The sequence below is a fragment of the Nicotiana attenuata genome, unplaced genomic scaffold (assembly GCF_001879085.1).
Source record: "Nicotiana attenuata strain UT unplaced genomic scaffold, NIATTr2, whole genome shotgun sequence".
In the NCBI taxonomy this organism is placed as follows: domain Eukaryota; kingdom Viridiplantae; phylum Streptophyta; class Magnoliopsida; order Solanales; family Solanaceae; genus Nicotiana; species Nicotiana attenuata.
Genome location: NW_017672897.1, coordinates 28,519 through 47,356, shown reverse-complemented (window position 1 = coordinate 47,356; position 18,838 = coordinate 28,519). Strand labels below are relative to the sequence as shown.

Here is an 18,838-nt window from a genome sequence, read left to right as displayed (position 1 = left end):
TTAAAGGAATTTGAAATGAAATTTGACTAGAACATGTTGGTATCAGGCCCGTATTTTGGTTCCGGCGCCCGGTACATATCTTATATATGATTTAAGATGATTCTGTGAAATTTGGTGAAAAACGAATGTCATTTGACGTGATTCGGACCTAAATTGCAAAAGTTGATGTTTTATGAAGTTTGAGAAAAATTCTTTGATTTTGAGGTTTAATTCGTTGTTATTGAGGTTATTTCGATTTGATCGCACGGATAAGTTCGTATGATGTCATTGAGTTAGTGTGTATGTTTGGTTAGGAGCCCCGAGGGCTCGGGTGTGTTTCGGAAGGTTTTTGAACTTAAGAAATGTTGCAGATTTTGCTGTTCAGTGCACATGGAATTTGTTCTTCGTGTTCGCGTGGTCCCACTCGCGAACGCATAAGGCAAAAATCCCAAGTGCCAGTTTTCTTCTTCGCGAACGCGAAGCCTGAGACGCGAACGCGAGGCTGAGGGGGGAGTACCCTTCGCGAACGCGTCCAGGTACACGCGAACGCGTAAGGCAATGGGCCTGGGGAGGGAGTTCTCATTTGTTCAACGCGAACACGGCCCTTTGGACGCGAACGCGAGGGCTCGAGGAGTTTACTCTCTGCGAACACGAGCCCGATGTCGCGAATGCGAAGGCTTATCCAGCCTGACCCATCGCGAACGCGAAGGGTCTGTCGTGATCGCGAAAGACAATTTCGCCCAGTGATTTTTTTAAAAGACCAAAAACAGATCACTTTTGGGATTTTATAAAGATTTCATAAACCCCTTCTTCTCCAAAGCTCTAGGACGATTTTTGAAGCATTTCTTCACCATAATCTCTTGGGTAAGTAATCTTTAACTTGTTTCTTCCATTTTTATCAACACCCACTAGATTTCTAGGCCTAAACATGTGATTAAGGGTAGAAAATTAGGAATTTGGGTAGAATTAGGGCTTTTTGATTATTTATGATTTAGACCTCGTTTGGGGGTCGGATTTGAAAACAAATTATATATTTGGGCTCGTGGGTGAATGGGGGATCGGATTTTGGTTCAAACCTCGTGTTTTGACCAAGCGGGCCCGGGGTCGATTTTTGGATTTTTGGGAAGAACGATTAGAAAGCTATAATTAGGCATTGGAATTGAATTGTTTAGCGTTTGTTGATGTTATAAAGTTGATTATGTATAGATACGATTGATTTGGATCCGAATTCGAAAGGAAAGGCGGTGCTTGAGGCTTGAGTTGGCCGTGGAAGTTCGAGGTAAGTGTTTGGTCTAACCTTAGCTTGAGGGATTAGGAGTTGTGTCCTATTTGCTAATTGCTTCTTGTTGAGTACGACATATAGGCATGGTGACGAGTATCTATACGTCGATGTCGAGCATGACCATGAGTCTTATATTGTGATTTCCATGATTTCGTTGTATTATTCATGCCTTGGTGAAAACTTCTATTTGTTGTGTAAAGTTGTGAAAAGAATTGTGACCTATGAACATTGAGGAGCGTTGGCTCCAGTTGTATAACGAATTGTGAAAGTATAAGTAATAATTGAACCTCTAGAGCAGTGGCTCGAGTTGTGAAGTAAAAGTGAGAAAGAGAAGAGATCATTATGTTGCCCCTTGCCGGGTTATTGTTGAGTTGTGGGTACCTTGCATTGTGTTCTTAATTGATATTACGGATACTTAGGTTGATGATTCTTTGTGTTAGGTAAGGATTATGGTTATAGCTGAGGTAGTTAGATGTTGGAACAAGTTTGGGTATAGCTGAGGTAGTTAGGTGTTGTAACAAGTTTGGGTAAAGCTGAGGTAGTTTGGTGTTGGAACAAGTTTGGGTATAGCTGAGGTAGTTAGGTGTTGTAACAAGTTTGGTTATAGCTGTTTCTTTTTCCTTGCCGGGATAGTGTAGACCTTTCGATCCCTTGTCAGGACTCTCGTTATAATTGTAAATATTATATATGGATCGGATTGCACGCCACAACAATATTATATATGGATCGGGTTGCACGCCGAAACAATATTATATAGGAGCAGGTGGTACGCCTACCACGAGATATAATGAAATGGGAGCGGGTAGTACGCCTACCACGAGATATAATGAAATGGGAGCGGGTGGTACGCCTACCACGAGGTATAATGAAATGGGAGCGGGTGGCACGCCTGCCACGAGATATAGGAAATGGGATCGGGATGCACGCCTGCAACAAGATGTGAAAAGAAAGTGAAATCTGCCTTTGTTTTCCTTATTCTTGTTAGTGGTTGGATTTTGATTCCTTATTAGTTCTCTTGATATTCTGTTTCTACCTGTCATTCTCCGAAGCATGTTTCCCCCTCCCATCCTTACTTGTTTATTTCTGCTTTACCTTCCGCTGTATATTATATAATTGCACAGGTTCATTTGGTGGTCTGGTCCTAGCCTCGTCACTACTTCGCTGAGGTTAGGCTAGGCACTTACCAGCACATAGGGTCGGTTGTGCTGATACTACACTCTGCACTCTTTTGTGCAGATCCCAGTGTTGTCGATTTCAGACCGTAGGTTGGAGGCTATTTTCAGTTCACGCGGAGATCCAAGGTAGACCTGCAGGCGTACGCAGGCACTGGCGTCTCCTCTATCCTCATTTCCTGTTTCATCTTCCTTATATTCAGAAATAGTGTATTGATATTTTCTTCAGACTTTGTATATAGTAAATCTTAGATTGTCTGTGATACTGTGACACCAGTTCTGGGTAGTCAAGGTTCAAGCAGTTGTATTAGATATTCGTGTTCAGATAGCTTATGGCTTCTTTCTTCCGCTTATGTTAAATTCCGTTGTTTAAATATTATTATTATTATTATTAAAAATTGCTAATGAATATAAAATGAGTAAAAAGGGTAGATTGTGAAATTAATTGACTTGCCTAGCTCGTACTAGTAGGCGCCATCACGACTCCCGAGGTGTGAATCGGGGTCGTGACAGGATCGATAGTGAGTTAAACACAATAGAGATTAACTTTCTCCCAAATGATGGTTTGCCACCGATCCCGATTTACAACGATACAGGTGTTAAGGTGTATATCGAATTAAAGAAGAAAAGCTTGAATTTCACTGAGTATCCCTTGTTTTGTGACAGTGAATGAGATTTATGATAATCATTTGGTTGCTACAAGTTCCAGTTGTTTTGCTACAAGTTCTAGTTGTTTGGTTGTTACAAGTTCTAATTCTATAGATGTATCCACAATTGATAGCACTGAGATTATGCATGATATCGAATTGATTGAAAACACGAAACTTAGTGAAACCACGGGTATAATAGATAATATGTTGAAAGAATTTGTTGAGGAGGATCGAGTTTATAAAGATAAAGAGACAGTTATGAATGTGATGAAGAACTTGGCTGTACGCGAGAGGTTCAAATTCAAGGTGAAGAGATCAAGCGCAACAAGGTATGTCAATAATTGTATATTTTGTTATATGTATGTATAAATATGTATAAAGTAGTATATATTTGTATATAGGTATTAAAATTAGTATATATGTAGTTATGTTTTTGTATACGAGTGTATTTAGAAGTTGAATGATCTTTAATCCTAGGTATCACCTTATGTGTGTGGATGACAATTGTGCTTGGAGTTTCAAATCTTCTGCCGTTTTCAAGGCAAACATATTCAAAGTGAGAAGCTAAAATAATAATCACACATGCGGCTATGGTGAAAGATACTTAACACAACGTCAAGCTACTTCGGGTGTAATTGCTAGTATAGTCAAGGACAAGTATGTTAATCCAAAAAAAGTTTACACCGCATGTGAAACAATACGTCAGCTCTTCTACTTGAAATATCCTTCAATTATTGAAGAAGTAGGATCTTTGGTTGATCTGCCCTTTCCCCTCCTTTCTTCGTAGATTATCTGCACAAGCAACAGCAGTTATGGATCTGATTGAGGAGTGGTTCTCCTCGAAAACGCCCTTCCTTTTTTGAGCCCATTTTTAAGGAACTCGAAAAAAAATTGGAAAATTCAAAAAGAAATATTTTATAACTCGTAGGATTCGAACCCAGATGAAGTTCTGACCATCTATCAGAGAAAAAAGAACGAACGGATCTTGTAGGATTCCCAAGAAATTCTTCGATTTCTTCCGGAAACAGATGATTAATGATATAATAGAGGACATACAAAAACAACACGGGATTGAAGTGAGCTACATGAAAGCATGGAGAGCTAAAGAGATAGCAATGAAAATGATAAGAGGGAGTCCGAGTGATTCATATAAGGAGTTACCAAAGTATTTTATATGTTGGAGCATACAAATCCAGGAACGGTTACAAAGTTGCACAAATCAGAAGATGGATGCTTTTATTATGCATATGTTTCGCTATATGCATCTATCAAGGGCTGGGAGCATTGCAGACCGATAATGGTTGTTGACGGAAGTTTCCTTAAAGCAACATATAAGGGTACCATATTGACTGCTTGCACACAGGATGGAGCTGGTGAATTGACTGCATCTACCTTGTTTCTGCAGTTTGTATAATGTTGTAGTTTCATGTATAAANAATTCTTCAAGACATAGCTGAAACTTCTCCAAGCAAATAACCCAGCCCCTACATATGTATAATTGTGTATAAGATTTAGCATAATTGTCTGAATCCTAATATCTATTTTGTATAAACAGGAAAAATCCTTCCACTTGCATATGCAATTGTAGATTCAGAGAATAACAAATCTTGGGAGTGGTTCTTTGTCCAGATAAAGGGTACTTTTGCAGTTAGGGAAGGGATGTGTATAGTTTCAGATAGAAATGAAAGCATCTTCAATGCCACAAAAGCTGTGTACCCACAAGTACCACATTGTATTTGCATGTTTCACTTATGGCAGAATGTAAAGCGCACATTCAAGAAACATCACAAATAATTGAAGGATATCTTCTTTGCTTTGGCTAGAGCTTACACGATAGAGAAGTTTGAGTACCATATGACAGAGATGTGCAAAATTGATCCGAGTGTGCAGCCTTACTTGTTCGAAATTGGCTACGAAAGGTGGTCTAGGGCATATTCCAAAGTGAAAAGGTCAATGGTAATGACTTCCAATATTGCAGAGTCAATTAATGCAGCAAACAAGGATGCTAGAGAGTTACCAGTAATGCGATTGCTGGAGTACATGAAAAATTTGCTACAACAGTGGAACAACAAAAACAGAAAAAGTGCAATGGAGACATCTACAGAGCTTGGCGAAAAGTACGCTCCTTCGGGAAAATCTGATTGCATCAGAGCAAATGACGGTAAAATGAATCAAATATAATGATGCTTGGCACTGCTGGCTTGCATTTTACTGCTTGTATAAGGATGCATAACTCTGTATAATAATGTATAATGTTCATTAACTTTTTTTTAAAAAAAAATTTGCAGGTGAGGCCTGCTACGGAGCAGTTATATACTGTGTTTGAAAGGGTAAGGCGAAACATAGTGTGCCTTGAAGAGGGAACATGCAATTGCGGAAAATTTCAAATGGATGAACTTCCATGTCCGCATGCTTGGGCGGTTTTGAAGAACCAGCAGCTGAAACCTGGCCAGTATTTCTCTTTTTACTACAAGAAGGATAAACTCCTTAGAACTTATGAATTTCCAGTGAATCCGATGCCAGATGAGAGTTTATGGGTAATCCCAACAGAGGTGCTGGAAGATGTGGTCCTACCACCTAAAGGGAGAAGGAATGCAGGAAGGCCAAGAAAGGAAAGACTCAAACCTGCTTCAGAGAAAGAGTCTAAGAGGGCGTTTTCATATTCTGTGTATGGACAAGGTGGTCACAATAGAAAAACATGTAGGAATCGACCAAAATAAATAGTTGGAAACATAACACTTCCTATTACATTTGTTGTCATGTTGAGTAGTTAAGTTTCACAAACAATAGAGTTACAAATGTTGAGTAGTTAAGTTTCACAAGCAATTGAGATGTTTCATTATGCATGTTTTGATTATCCAATAATAATGTCTTGCTGTTTTTAATGGTGCTAAATATATTGATAGATTGTAGAAATACAAAACAGAACTGCAAACAATCAATGGTATTATATGTATACAGATGTATAAATGAGAGTATAAGTTTGTATAACTATGTATATTATTGTATACATATGTATAAACCCTGCTACATTAACAAAACTGCAACCATAATGAAAATACATACTTTGTTAAAGGACAAAAACAACTGAAATACTCATTAAAATGTAATTCATTCACAGCCACAATGTGTAATGACTACCACAAATTACACAAAAATAAAAACATTTATAATATCCTTTAAGGTTATCTCACAAGTAGCAGAATAGCACTTAGACAAAACTAGGCAACAACTCCTGATACATAGAAAAACTACAGTAAAATGGAAAAAACAGAACTACTTTCTCGGTCGTCCCCTCTTCCTCTTCCTGAAAAGTCTCCCTGTGATTTCATCACCACTAATTGCACCGGACTGTTCTTTTTTCCCTCCATAATCCCACAACAGAGATCCCCACCTGGTGCGAAGTGTCTCAATGTCAAAATTATCTTTTCAAATTTCCTTACCAAGGATGAAATACTCAGCAAAGCCAGCAACAAAAGCACCACAATCACTGTAATTAAAAAGAAACAAATCAGATTCAAATAGGTACACTAATAGTAAAATAGTAAAACAATTGAGATTAACTTACCATTTGATCTGTTGGGGCACATTATTAACCAGATTAATCTGCAAAGCATCAGAATGGGATTTATCGGTATATGCACCATTGTTCCAATCAATGCCTTTCTTCTCGACATAAAAATCAGAACTCTTCAAGAAGTAAGGTATCATAATTGCATAAGGTAATGCAGCATCCAAAGCAATTCTATCATTAATAGCTCTACGGTTAGAGTCATAGATGTGGATGCACCTATCTATGAACGTAAACAACCCCAAAACCCAATGGCCCAATTTTTCTCTTCCGCGCTTCACATAGATAAGGAATAAGACGTGGTCAACAGTGTGCCACGGTACATTTGCATCACAATAATATCCTCTAATGTACTCTTCTATCTCATGCCCTTCAGGAATCACTGAAGGATCTTGATTCACTTTGAAATCTTTATACAGGGAGTTGATTTTGTTACCAAAGGCAAAGTCAGTTGTAGTAAACCGCATGGAAACACTCGGCCCATATTTTCCCCTCTTCCTCAAATAATAAAAGAGGACATCCAAGTGCTGAGACAAGAAATAAAACAGAACAACCATCACTACCAGATTTTTTAAATATAGAAATTTATACACTATTATACAGAGGTATACATATTTATACAAGGTTATACAATCTTATACTGTGATTATACAAAGCTATGTGTACACTATGGGGGTCTCAAACAATAAAGATATGCAACAAATAAAAAAAGGCATTAGAACAGAAATTTATTAAATACCGTGTCAATGAAAGGTCGACCACAATATGCAAGTGAGTGGAACCAATCCTTCGTGGCCACATTACACGAGCCAAAAGTAAAAGCTTCCGCAAGCTTATTTACTTCATCGGGATATATATTTTTGGCACTTCAAATCACAAAAAATAAAAAGTAATCAGAACTATATTCATTGACAAGTATAAAATCAGGACATGAAAGATTAAATAAAGTGAAGATACCTTAGCCTCGTATCCATCCCATTATCAACAAATGCGCAAAACTCTTTAGCCAATAGCGACAATGGATCAAAGTCATCAATTTCGATCCTGAAAGGATGCTCGATATCAAAAATGATCTTGGGCGCCGATCCTGATGCCCCCGAATCAAAAAACTAGCAAATATGGAGATTTGGCATATTTTCCTGGTATTTTCTGTCGAACTGACTGTTCAGGAGAAATGTAATCATCTTCTACGTCTATGATGGATTGTTTGTAAAGCAAAATTTGGGACATCTGTAGCGCAGCTAAATCTTCATCGCCAATGTAACCCCAAAATGTGTCACCCTTGACATCACCTGCTGCTCCTTAGACAAAGAAAACAAATAATAAAAAACTTTCAAAATGAAGAAAAGAAAAATCAGACAAAAAATGATAAAATGCAGAACAAATACCATGATCAACACCATCAGTAACTCACTCGTCAGCTAGCACGTTATCTTGATTCACTTGATTGACAAAGTCAGGAACAACATCATATTGATAGCCATCAAATTCGCTGAGACCAGATGTATTGTCATCAGACACGCGCTGAGGAATCTAATAAAAAACAATAGAAAGAGAAGGCATGTTGAGTGATGATTCAGAGAAGGCATAACTGTTGAGTGATTTGGTTTTATCAGTAAACAATTACCTTAGAATCAGTAACATCCTCCCTCGTTTGCTTGGTTTCCTTCATATTCAGAAAACTGAACACTTTTTCAAAGGAAGAAACTACATAATTGTTGAGTGTCGTCACTGTATCAATCAACTACAACAAAAAAAACTAAAAGCAAATCAACAACCATGTTTATAACCAAAAAAACCATGTATATACAAAAAGTACTAATAAACTACAGAAAAGCTAAAGGTCCAGTACCTTTCCAACAGCACTCCTCAACTTCAGCATTCAACAGATCAATGCGCACCAAAAGATCATAACTCGGGTTAGGCTGTCGATCCATATTCTGAGGAAAAGGTCGTTTAGACTGTTGCTCCGTATTTTGAGGACAAAGTGGAGATGCAGCGACAGAATCATCAGTGTGAAAGGCAGGCACCTCCCCTGATGCAACATCATCGGCATTAACTTCAAAAAGCGTGTCGATGTTCAGAGTTGACATCTCTTCACGAGTAGGGGAAATGTTCCTATAGTTCAACTACAAGAAGAAAAACTGGATTACAATAGTAGAAAAAGAAAATTGTGACATGTTCATAAATATACATACAGAAAAACTGAAATCATATATGAAGAAGTATTATGGTACAAAATGTTTACCTTGTCGATACTACACATGATCACCCCGCTAGTCAAATCCGCATATGTTGGAGTTTCAGTCACTTTCCAATTAAGAATGCGTGGCACATTTGTGCCAACGCGAACAGCTAGATGCTTGTCAACCATAGAGCAACACTCAAAAAACCATATTTGTAATGCAAGTGGCAAACCTCCAAGCCTATACATTGTCAAATAGTCACACTGTCTGTCCCTCATTATCTTTAAAATATCTTCAAATGACTTTTTTCCCCAAGCGTACGTCTGATATTGACCACTTTCAAAGATATCAAAATCATCTTTGTTGATACCATGATTATTGGCATCTAAGAATATGAAATGATGGACAAACACCATCAAGGCCATCTTGAACGCATCTTCGTCCGACTTCCAGTCCTTTTTCTTGAAGCGATCAAGAAGTTGCCCCCTCGTTATAGCCTTTTTTCCATCTCCTGGAAAATACTCTTTTAGCAAGCTATTAACATTTGGTTTGTCATAGAAAGTGGCGTCGTCTTCTACACACTTCAAACCAGTGATAACAGCAAACTCTCCAATGCCAAAACGCAGCAAATAACCGTTAATTTTCACCCACAATTCCCTTTCCCGTCCTGGGACGACTTCCCTCAATAGTATACAATGAATAAGTTGATTTTGAATTTTAAAGTGAAGGAGGTCCAAGAAGTACCCAAAATAACTAGCACGGAACATTTGAAGCTACGTGTCAGTCAAACATTGCTTCAAAATGCTCACAATATCTGTCTCGGTATGGGAACTAATCCTGTTGTGGAAATGATCAACTGGTTGTATATAGAAGTCGCCAACCTTGCATATGGAAAAATAACAAGAAATAGATCAGGAACAAAAACTATACTAAAATATTTTATAAAAATGTCTAAGTCAGTGTAGCAGTACATGTATAAAGATGTATAAACAGCTGTATAACTTTGTATGAAATTGCATAAGCATGTATAAAATTAATGGCAACACAGGGAATACCTTCAGCTTAGCTTTTCTCTCATTCAATTTGCAGCGAATAGCAAACCTTTGTTCTTTCGATATACAATCAATACCACTCTCACCATCGTCCTTGATCTTTCTCCTTTTCGGTTTAACATTGGGGCCTACATCATCTTCATTAACCAAATCAACTTTCAGCTTTTCTTTTGATTTTTCAGGTCTCCCACATTTCTTACTCCTTATTCTAACGATGTTAGCCGGAGTAGGAGTATTACTTGTTTGCGAACGAGTCATTCGACTGCTCTCTTATTGCAACTTTTTTGTAGGAGCAGTAGACTCAAAATTATCATCATCGGGAGCCTGGACATGCGTATTCGCTTCAGAAGCAGGGGTTGAGGGCAAGTCCCTCGATGATTTAACTGGAGTGGGAGTATTCTTCGTTTGCGAACGAGTCATTCGAATGTTCTCTTGTTGCGAGATTTTAGGAGGAGCAAGAGACTCAAAATCATCATCATCTGGCGCCTGGACATTTACATTAGCTTCAGAATCAGGGCTTGAGGGCAAGTCCCTCAATCTTTTCGCGTAATCGAACTTAACGCCTTTTCCAGCAACCTTCATTTTGCTTTTAGAAGCAGGTATTTTTGAACGCATTTTCTACAATAAACCAAACAAACAAAGCTTTAACAAAAGTGAAGACAACTGAAGGAAAACACCAAAAATCAAACTGTAACAAAACTCAAAAGTGAACCAAAAATAAAGGCCATGAACACAAAACAGAGGTCAATTTTCCCCAATTGTAACAAAACTCAAAAAATAAAAAATTCTACCCTAAAAGTCGAAATAACAAAGCATACAAACTGAAACATCAAGTTTAAGCCTAGAACGAAGATAGAAGAAACACAAAATCAAACGAAAAACACAATAACATTGTAAAGAAAATAGGCATAATCAGAAAGGCAAAAAAAATTAAAAATAAAACAAAATTCAAAACCAAAACTGTGGTAAAAGCATAAAATGAAACAAAAATTACCTGAAAATAAGATTGAAAGCTCGAAAAAGTACTTGAACCCAACAATGGAGGTCGGTTATCTTCGTCTCTGAGAAAAGCGTGAGGAAGAGAGAGAAAGAGAAACAAAGAAATTGAAATTTAAAATATTAAAACCGTTGTTTTAAGTTGCGGGCTACCAGGTGAAAACTAAATTTCATAACATATACAACCTGGGCTAAGCCAGGTAAAGGCTTAAAATATGAGCTATTTTCGAATGGGCTGTATGGCCCAAGTGATATATGATGTAATTTCTTCTATTTAAATTATGTTAGGTGATCTAATTTGTTTGAACACATTCTATCATATTGCTTGAATTAAATTCTAACTATCTTCTTGTTACCCAATCAATCATACCAATAAAAGAATCTTATGAAACTATAAAAAGATTCATACAGTCACAAATAGCTTTTTGGTTCATTATTTTTCTTTATTACATAATCTACTATACTTAGTATTATTTCATTATGTTTTATTAGCTTGTCACTTTACTTAATTTTTTTTTTCAATTGCTCGCCTATAAATATAACACAGATATATATTTTTCTTACTCTTAAAATTTTTCTTGGAATTTTTATTCTATTGTTCATATTCAAAAGTCTAAAGTTATTAATATTTTTTTAAATTAACTCAAATTATAAATATCAACAATTATGCAGTACGAAATCATGGATTTGAATGTGTTCTTTATTAGGTATAATTATTATTTTTATACTATATGCAATAAGCAAATAAAAAAATTTCACTCTCTTTTATGTTTAACATAAAATTTAAATTATGGGTTTTATATTTAATTTACTTTCCTATAAGATAAATTCACATATTTTACTTAGGCCCCGTTTGGCCATACATTTTGGCACCGTTTTTTCAAATCTTTTTTGAAAACATTGTTTGTTCATAGATTAATGATCTATTTTTGAAAAATTTCTAAAATTATTTTTCAAGTTCCCAAAATCTAGTTTAGGGTAGATTTTGGGTGAAACTTGTTCTCCCACTCACAAAACTTCAAATTTTTTTCAAATAAAATGCATGTCCAAACATAATTTCAACTTCCAAAAATTATTTTTCAAAACTACTTCAAAAATTATTTTTTCAAGTTTCAACTAAATCTGTGTCCAAACGCTAACTTAATATCTACTCTTCTTTTTTACTTTGTCTATTAAGATTCAGATACGTGGTATTGTCCATTGTATATATGACTTTTCTCATCATAATTCAAAAAAATGCATTTTCACCTCAAATTCAAATCTTATCATTCTATATTTTTATATTTAATTTTTTAAAACTTTTGTCCTTTTGTTACTTGTTTATTATTATGACACTATTCTTACTTACAATTGTTATATTGCGATGTAATTTTTTAGGAGCTTGGATCTTGACTTAATATAATTGATTATTATTTTGTTTACTAACTCCGAAAATTTAATTGATCACAGTTCTTGAATAGTTTATCAATAATATTTATATAAGATATATTTAAAATTTACTATTTTGATTGGAATTTTTTCAGTATCTGATATTTTTCAGTATCTGATATTTTTTCAGTAATATATATATATATATATATTATTTATATTATATATTATATATATATATATATATATATATTATATATATATATATAATATATATATATATATATATGGCATTTCTCATCATAATTCAAGAAAAGTTTTGTCATCTCAAATTGAAATAAGTCTTGTCCTTCTTATTACATTATTCTGACTTAGAATTGTTACATTGCGATATAATCTTATTAACTTGCGCAGTAAATTCTTGTTATGTATTATTATTTTTTAATATTAAATAGATAAAACGTTCTTACTACAAAAATTTAAGTGTTCATAGGTTTTTATATAATTTAAATTTAACAATAATATTTTGTCTATTATTATTTTGTTACTTTATTTCATTTTTAAATCAAGTCAAAGTATAATATCCTCATACTATTTTTGTTCACCTTTTGTACATTTTATGTGATATTTTAATTAATTTTTCTCATTTAGAATTCTTCTATAGTCAAAATAATATCACATTTTATACTAAATTGTGATTTCAAATTGGTCCAAAGTATAAACTCAAGTTCTGTTTATTGTTATAAATCTATCATTTTTTTAATATTTGATATTTTCTTATTGTATGCCATAGCAATTAAATAATTCTTTTCTTTCAGCATTAATATAAACTATTGAACTTTAAACATCGATATTATCATACTATTATTAGGCATACGAGGAATCTGGTACTTCATTCTCTTCACGTCCTTTTCAGTTTATTAAATAAGGAAGAGGCATTTACTGAACTTTTTAGAATATGATAATTTAGAGAGTTATTTGGGAAAAGAACTGCGCTTAGAAAAATAAATAAAGTACCAAGACACAATGACGGTGTTTCGCTAATGAATCTTGAACTGCATGGAGAATTTTATGTCTTTATTGCATGTACTAAGAGTGAGTATATAATCCTTTACTTAAATTTTCCTTGTGGTTTAACTGGTCTATATTAAGTTAAACATAATTCACCAACAACCGTGTTGACTTATGTTAGAGATATAAATTAGAAAATTTATTTTATATTGGTTTCAAATAACTGCAATAAACTTCAGTAATGACTAATGAGTAGTGTAAGGATAAAGTCATTCTATATTGAAAAGCTTCATTATGAAATAACTACTCTATTTTGGCCAAGTTCTTGTTGTTCAACTTGTTTGAACTATTTGCCATTTCTATTTATGCTTTGTTTTTTGTTTTCCAATTTAAAGAGTTTTTTTGGTTGTTGTATGTAGGATCACTCTTTTAATGATCCGTAATATCAAAAAGCTAAAAGTTCAATTTCAAAGGAAATTACAGTTTATTCTATAACAAGATTATTTAAAATTTATTGGCTGCACTATTTTAGGTTACTATTGTGCTTTATTCTCATAAATGCAATTTACTTTTATGATTTTAGGTTTGTTACAATTGCACCATTCCCTTTACTCCTGTTAATTTGCTTTTTTTCCCTTGCTTTGCACTGTAATTTTAGTAACTTTGTAAGAAAAAACACCAAATCATCAGGCCTGATGCCGTTGTGTGTATTTAGTTTATTAACTAATGAACATTCAGAAAGTCAGAAAGCAAGTAAAAACAAATGTTAACGCAAACTATTTATCTGGATTAGTGAACGATGAATTAAGACTTTCGACCAACATGTGCTTTAGAAATGAAGAGAATGACCTAAACTGGAGTTCAAATTAATATGTAAATTTTAGCCTCTAACCTTTATATAATGGACTCTTTAATCGTAAATGTAAGGTATTAGTTTGATTTTTAAACCATCATATGCGAGTAATAAAAAGATTGTTTGTTTTTTATGTCCTTAATTATAGTTGTAGAGGCACTAGAAAAGTATATAAGATGTTTACGCTTTCAATTGGTAGTTAAAAATGTAATATGAAATTGGAAACTTATGAAGATCTAAAATTAGACGCATGATACTAGCTATAGCTTGGAGAAAAGATGAAAGTGTTTAAAAGTTTCACAAGTAAATGCATTGTTAAATAAAAGATTGGAGTTATTGCTTGGTACTTTTAATATTAGATATTGGTTCTCGACTCATATTTGATATCAAGTAGGAGTATATGTTTATCCTATATAAAAATCAACCTTTTCTCCTAAAAAGGAAGGATATTCTTTCAAATTCGTTCGAAAATAATTTTACGTACGTTTATGTCTTGCAATAAAAATAAATAAAGTACATGGTCAAATACTTAACAAACTTTATGTTGCGCTCTCAAGGAAATATCAATGTTGACAATGAAAATCTTGGTCATAGATAGAGTGTTGGAGTATATGCATTTGAGGATTAAAATTATATATTAAAGTGTATTATTTGCTGTCATATTAATGGCTATAAATTGCCAAGAAAAGTGGTCATTATTCCATGGTATAACTCATATAACCACTAACATGAACTACTACTAATTGCCTTAAAATTTGTAACTACCAACTGATGTTCTAAAATTTATTATTTCACTATTTTGTTATTTATTCTATGAAAGAAATTCTATACTTATAAATAGTGATATTTCTTCCTTATATTTGGGTATGTGAAAGTATTGTTGTGTGCATAAAAAAATAAAGTTGGTATAGAAAAAATGTGAATTGAGAGTTATGCCAATCTAGGTCTCCAACTTATTCATGACAAAAGAGAATATTATTTTGTTACAAAAAAATATTCATTGTGGTGGAGCTTTAGACTCAACAATTTGCCTAGAGTTTATTTGAGTCATACGATGTGGTCTGGTTGTTGTAACCTAGAGGGGACAATAAAAAGTATCATTGCTGGACCAATAAAGATTCTACTGCGGCGGGCTTGAATCTCCTTAAAAAAAAGAGAGAAATATATGCGCCTCAGCCTGAAGAATATTTATTATTTTTATATATATCAATATTCAACTGTAATTTCTTGTATTTTCACCAACACAAAGCAACCGAAATAATTTAAAGTAAAGTACACTAGAAATTTCATCTATAAGAAAATGTCAAGTGAAATAAGTTTCATTACATGTTTGGAACTCATAAAATTAAAATAAGTCAGAAAACTCTCACTTATCTAATTAAACTTTGATTCTTCATCTTCGTAGATTCAAGGGCTATCCAATCATCTTGATCTCGATAAACAAGTCACCATATGACGATCCACATTTTTTCATTCACATAAACTTGTATCTTATTATTTCATGTATATAATTATTTACTCAAATTTTTATTTTAATAATATTGATATTATTTATAAAATCTTGTACTTCTTGACTTGGCATACACGTGCAACGCACGTGGCGAGAAACTAGTTGATAATAAATGCCAAAAATCAAGCATATTAATTCAAAATAAAAAGGTACAATTACATATTTGTTGGAAATGTATATATGATAGATATAGATTTAGATATGAATTAGATTTGTCTTAAATATATGTAGATTTTGTCTTAAAAGTGCCAAGTGTCATTTTCTCATTACACCACTTGGCTTAATTTTATGCTTCACTATCCTCCTTTTAATATAACTAGTATTACTATCCGCGCGATGCGCGGACACAAATCATGTCAAATTGTGATGTAGGTTGTTTGAATCATGTGCAAATAACCTTAAAATATAAACCTTTCAGATAAAAATTATATAACATTAGATATTAATTATAAAGCATGATATGAAACTATTATTCAAATCTCGTAGTAGACAACTTTTTTTTTTATTTGTAGCAACCTAACCCCTTGATATTAGTACTTACATTTCATTTCGGTGTCAATATTAAAAAATACTAAATATGTCATGTTGTAAACTATCTCGTTTGAGCATATTATATCATATTATTGTAACAAAATTCTCACTATCACTTTATTTTTGACTGAAAGTCAAATATGTATATTCATCACATCATTTTTACGTAAATTCTTTTTTATTTTTGTTCTTTTCTGGTAGTTATTGTATTATTTATTATTTAATATTATTATACTGTCATATAATTTTTTATTAGCTTAATAATTAATATCTTGCTTATTATCCTTTTAATAGTCTTTAACAAATATAAATATTTTATTCTTGAAATTTGGTATATTTTCATGCTTGTATTCTCTTATTCAGAATCTTTTAATCATTTAAATTTATCAGTAATATTTTTAAACATAATTTCATTATTTTATTTATTTATTTTTCAATTAATTTAAGTATAAATATCCTAACACTACCTTTATTTTTTTTTATACATCTCTTCCCTATTATAAATTTTAATTAGTTTTTATATTAATATTTTACCTTAACCAAAATAATATCATATTTGTGATGACCCTTTGGGTCATCGTCATCACCTGTTTTTTTATTTATTCTGCGCTTTCGAGGCCTTGAAAACCTTATTTATAGTTGCCTCATTTTGCGCGCGCAGTCCGAGCGCGTAGCTTGAAGGCTTAAATGTGAAATTGTGTGAAAAATGCTAAATTTTGGTATTAAAATGAATAAATTTGACTCCGGTCAATATTTTGGGTAAACGGACCCGGACTGTGATTTGACGGTCCCGGATGGTCCGTAGGATTATATGGGACCTTGGCGTATGCCCGGAATCGAATTTCGAGGTCCCAAAACTGGGAAATGAATTTTTGAGTAAAATTATTTTTCTGAAATTATTAAGGAAAATTGAAATAAAAATTGCTTAGAACATGTTGGTATCGGGCCCGTATTTTAGTTCTGGCGCCCGGTACAGGTCTTATATGTAATTTAAGATATTTCTGTAAAGTTTGGTTGAACGCGGACGTCGTTTGACGTGTTTCGGACTTGAAATCCTAAATTTGGAACTTGATGAAGTTTTGGAAAAATGCCTTGAATTTGAGGTTAATTTGTCGATAATGATGTTATTTTGGTGATTTGATCGCACGGTTAAGTTCGTAGGATGTTGTTGAGTTAGTGCATGTGTTTGGTTAGGAGACCTGAGGGCTCGGGAGTGTTTCGGAGGTGTTTGCTTCAGCTATTGCAGACCCAGTTTCTTCTACGCGTTTGCATTGTTCCTCTCGCGTTCGCGATGCTCTAATTTTTCCTCCTTCGCATTCGTGTCCCTGGCCTCGCGTTCGCGTAGGGTTATTTGACTCTGAGGGTTGAGTCTTCTTTTCTTCATCGCGTTCGCGTAATGCCTACATGCGTTCGCATAGCTTTACAGGACTTCTTCTTCGCGTTCGCGTGCTTCCATCCGCGTTCGCATAGACCAATTTCAGGGCCTCACCATTTTTACTCTACGCATTCGCGTGCCTCCTTCTGCGAACGCGATGGTCTGTTAAGTCCTACCCTTGGCGAACGCGACCAGCCTGTCGCGAACGCGTAGGGCAATTTCGCCCAGATATATTTTTAATTTTCAGAAACAGTAGCTACGGGATTTCATTTAGTTTTCACGAACTCCTTCTTCTCCAAGGTCCTTAGGCGTCCATTGAAGCTATCTTTCACCAAAGACTTCTTGGGTTAGTAATCCTTACTTGTTTCCTTCCATTTTCTTCAACATCCAATGAATTCCTAAGCCTAAAACCTGTAATTAAGGGTAGAAATTAGAGAAATGGGTAGGGTTAGGGCTTTTTGATTTTTCTTGATTTAGACCTCGTTTTGGGGTCGAATTTGAAAACAAATTATATATTCGGGCTCGTGGGTGAATGGGGGATTTGATTTTGGTCCTAACCTCGTGTTTTGACCAAGCGAGCCCGGGGTCGATTTTTGGGATGGGAAGAAAGCTTGGAAATCTATAATTAGGCATTGGGCTTGATTTGTTTAGCATGTATTGATGTTATGACGTCATTATTGTATAGATTTGATTGATTTGGAGCCGAATTCGAGAGGGAAAGCGGTTGTTGAGGATTGATTTGGCCGTGGAAGTTTGAGGTAAGTGTTTGGTTTAACCCTAGCTTGAGGGACTAAGAGTTGAGTCTTATTTGCTAATTGCTTCTTGTTGAGTACGACGTATAGGCATGGTGACGAGTATCTATACGTTGGTGTCTAGCATGACCGTGGGTCTTCAAATTGCGAATATCTTGATTTTGTTGTATTTCCTTTGCCTTGGTGATGATTCCTATTTGTTGTGAAAAGTTTGTGAAAGGGAATTGTGACCTATGAACAACGAGGAGCATTGGCTCAAGTTATATTCAATTGTGAATATCTATGAAATGGTTGAACCCTTAAGCATTGGCTCAAGTGGTAAAGTGAGATATGAAATAAAAGTGAAAGGAAGAGAAAGAGTATTTAATTGTTCCCTTGCCGGGATATTGTTGTTTATTGATATTGTACCCTTGCCGGGATTTAATTGTTCAATTGTGTTCTCTTGCCGGGATTTCTTTTATTATTTTGTATATTCCCTTACCCCTTGTTTGTGATTGTTGTTTGGGTGAGGAAGAGTGTTAAAGCACGAAGGGTGATGCCGTGCATTGTA

At 34.3% G+C, this 18,838-nt stretch overlaps 1 protein-coding gene across 1 annotated transcript; it reads left to right on the top strand.

Moving 5' to 3' along the window:
- Positions 1-4,946: 4,946 nt before the first annotated feature.
- LOC109214850 lies at positions 4,947-5,803 on the top strand. Its single transcript, XM_019378804.1, has 2 exons — positions 4,947-5,234; positions 5,372-5,803. The coding sequence occupies exons 1-2, from the start codon at positions 4,947-4,949 to the stop codon at positions 5,801-5,803; spliced, it is 720 nt and encodes a 239-aa protein (XP_019234349.1).
- The last annotated feature ends 13,035 nt before the right edge of the window (positions 5,804-18,838 follow it).

Bases quoted from the DNA above. Each gene is read 5' to 3' on its own strand.
- LOC109214850 (XM_019378804.1), top strand. From the start codon at position 4,947: ATGTGCAAAATTGATCCGAGTGTGCAGCCTTACTTGTTCGAAATTGGC. The intron at 5,235-5,371 runs GCAAATGACGGT...AAAAATTTGCAG, and splicing joins GAAAATCTGATTGCATCAGA to GTGAGGCCTGCTACGGAGCA.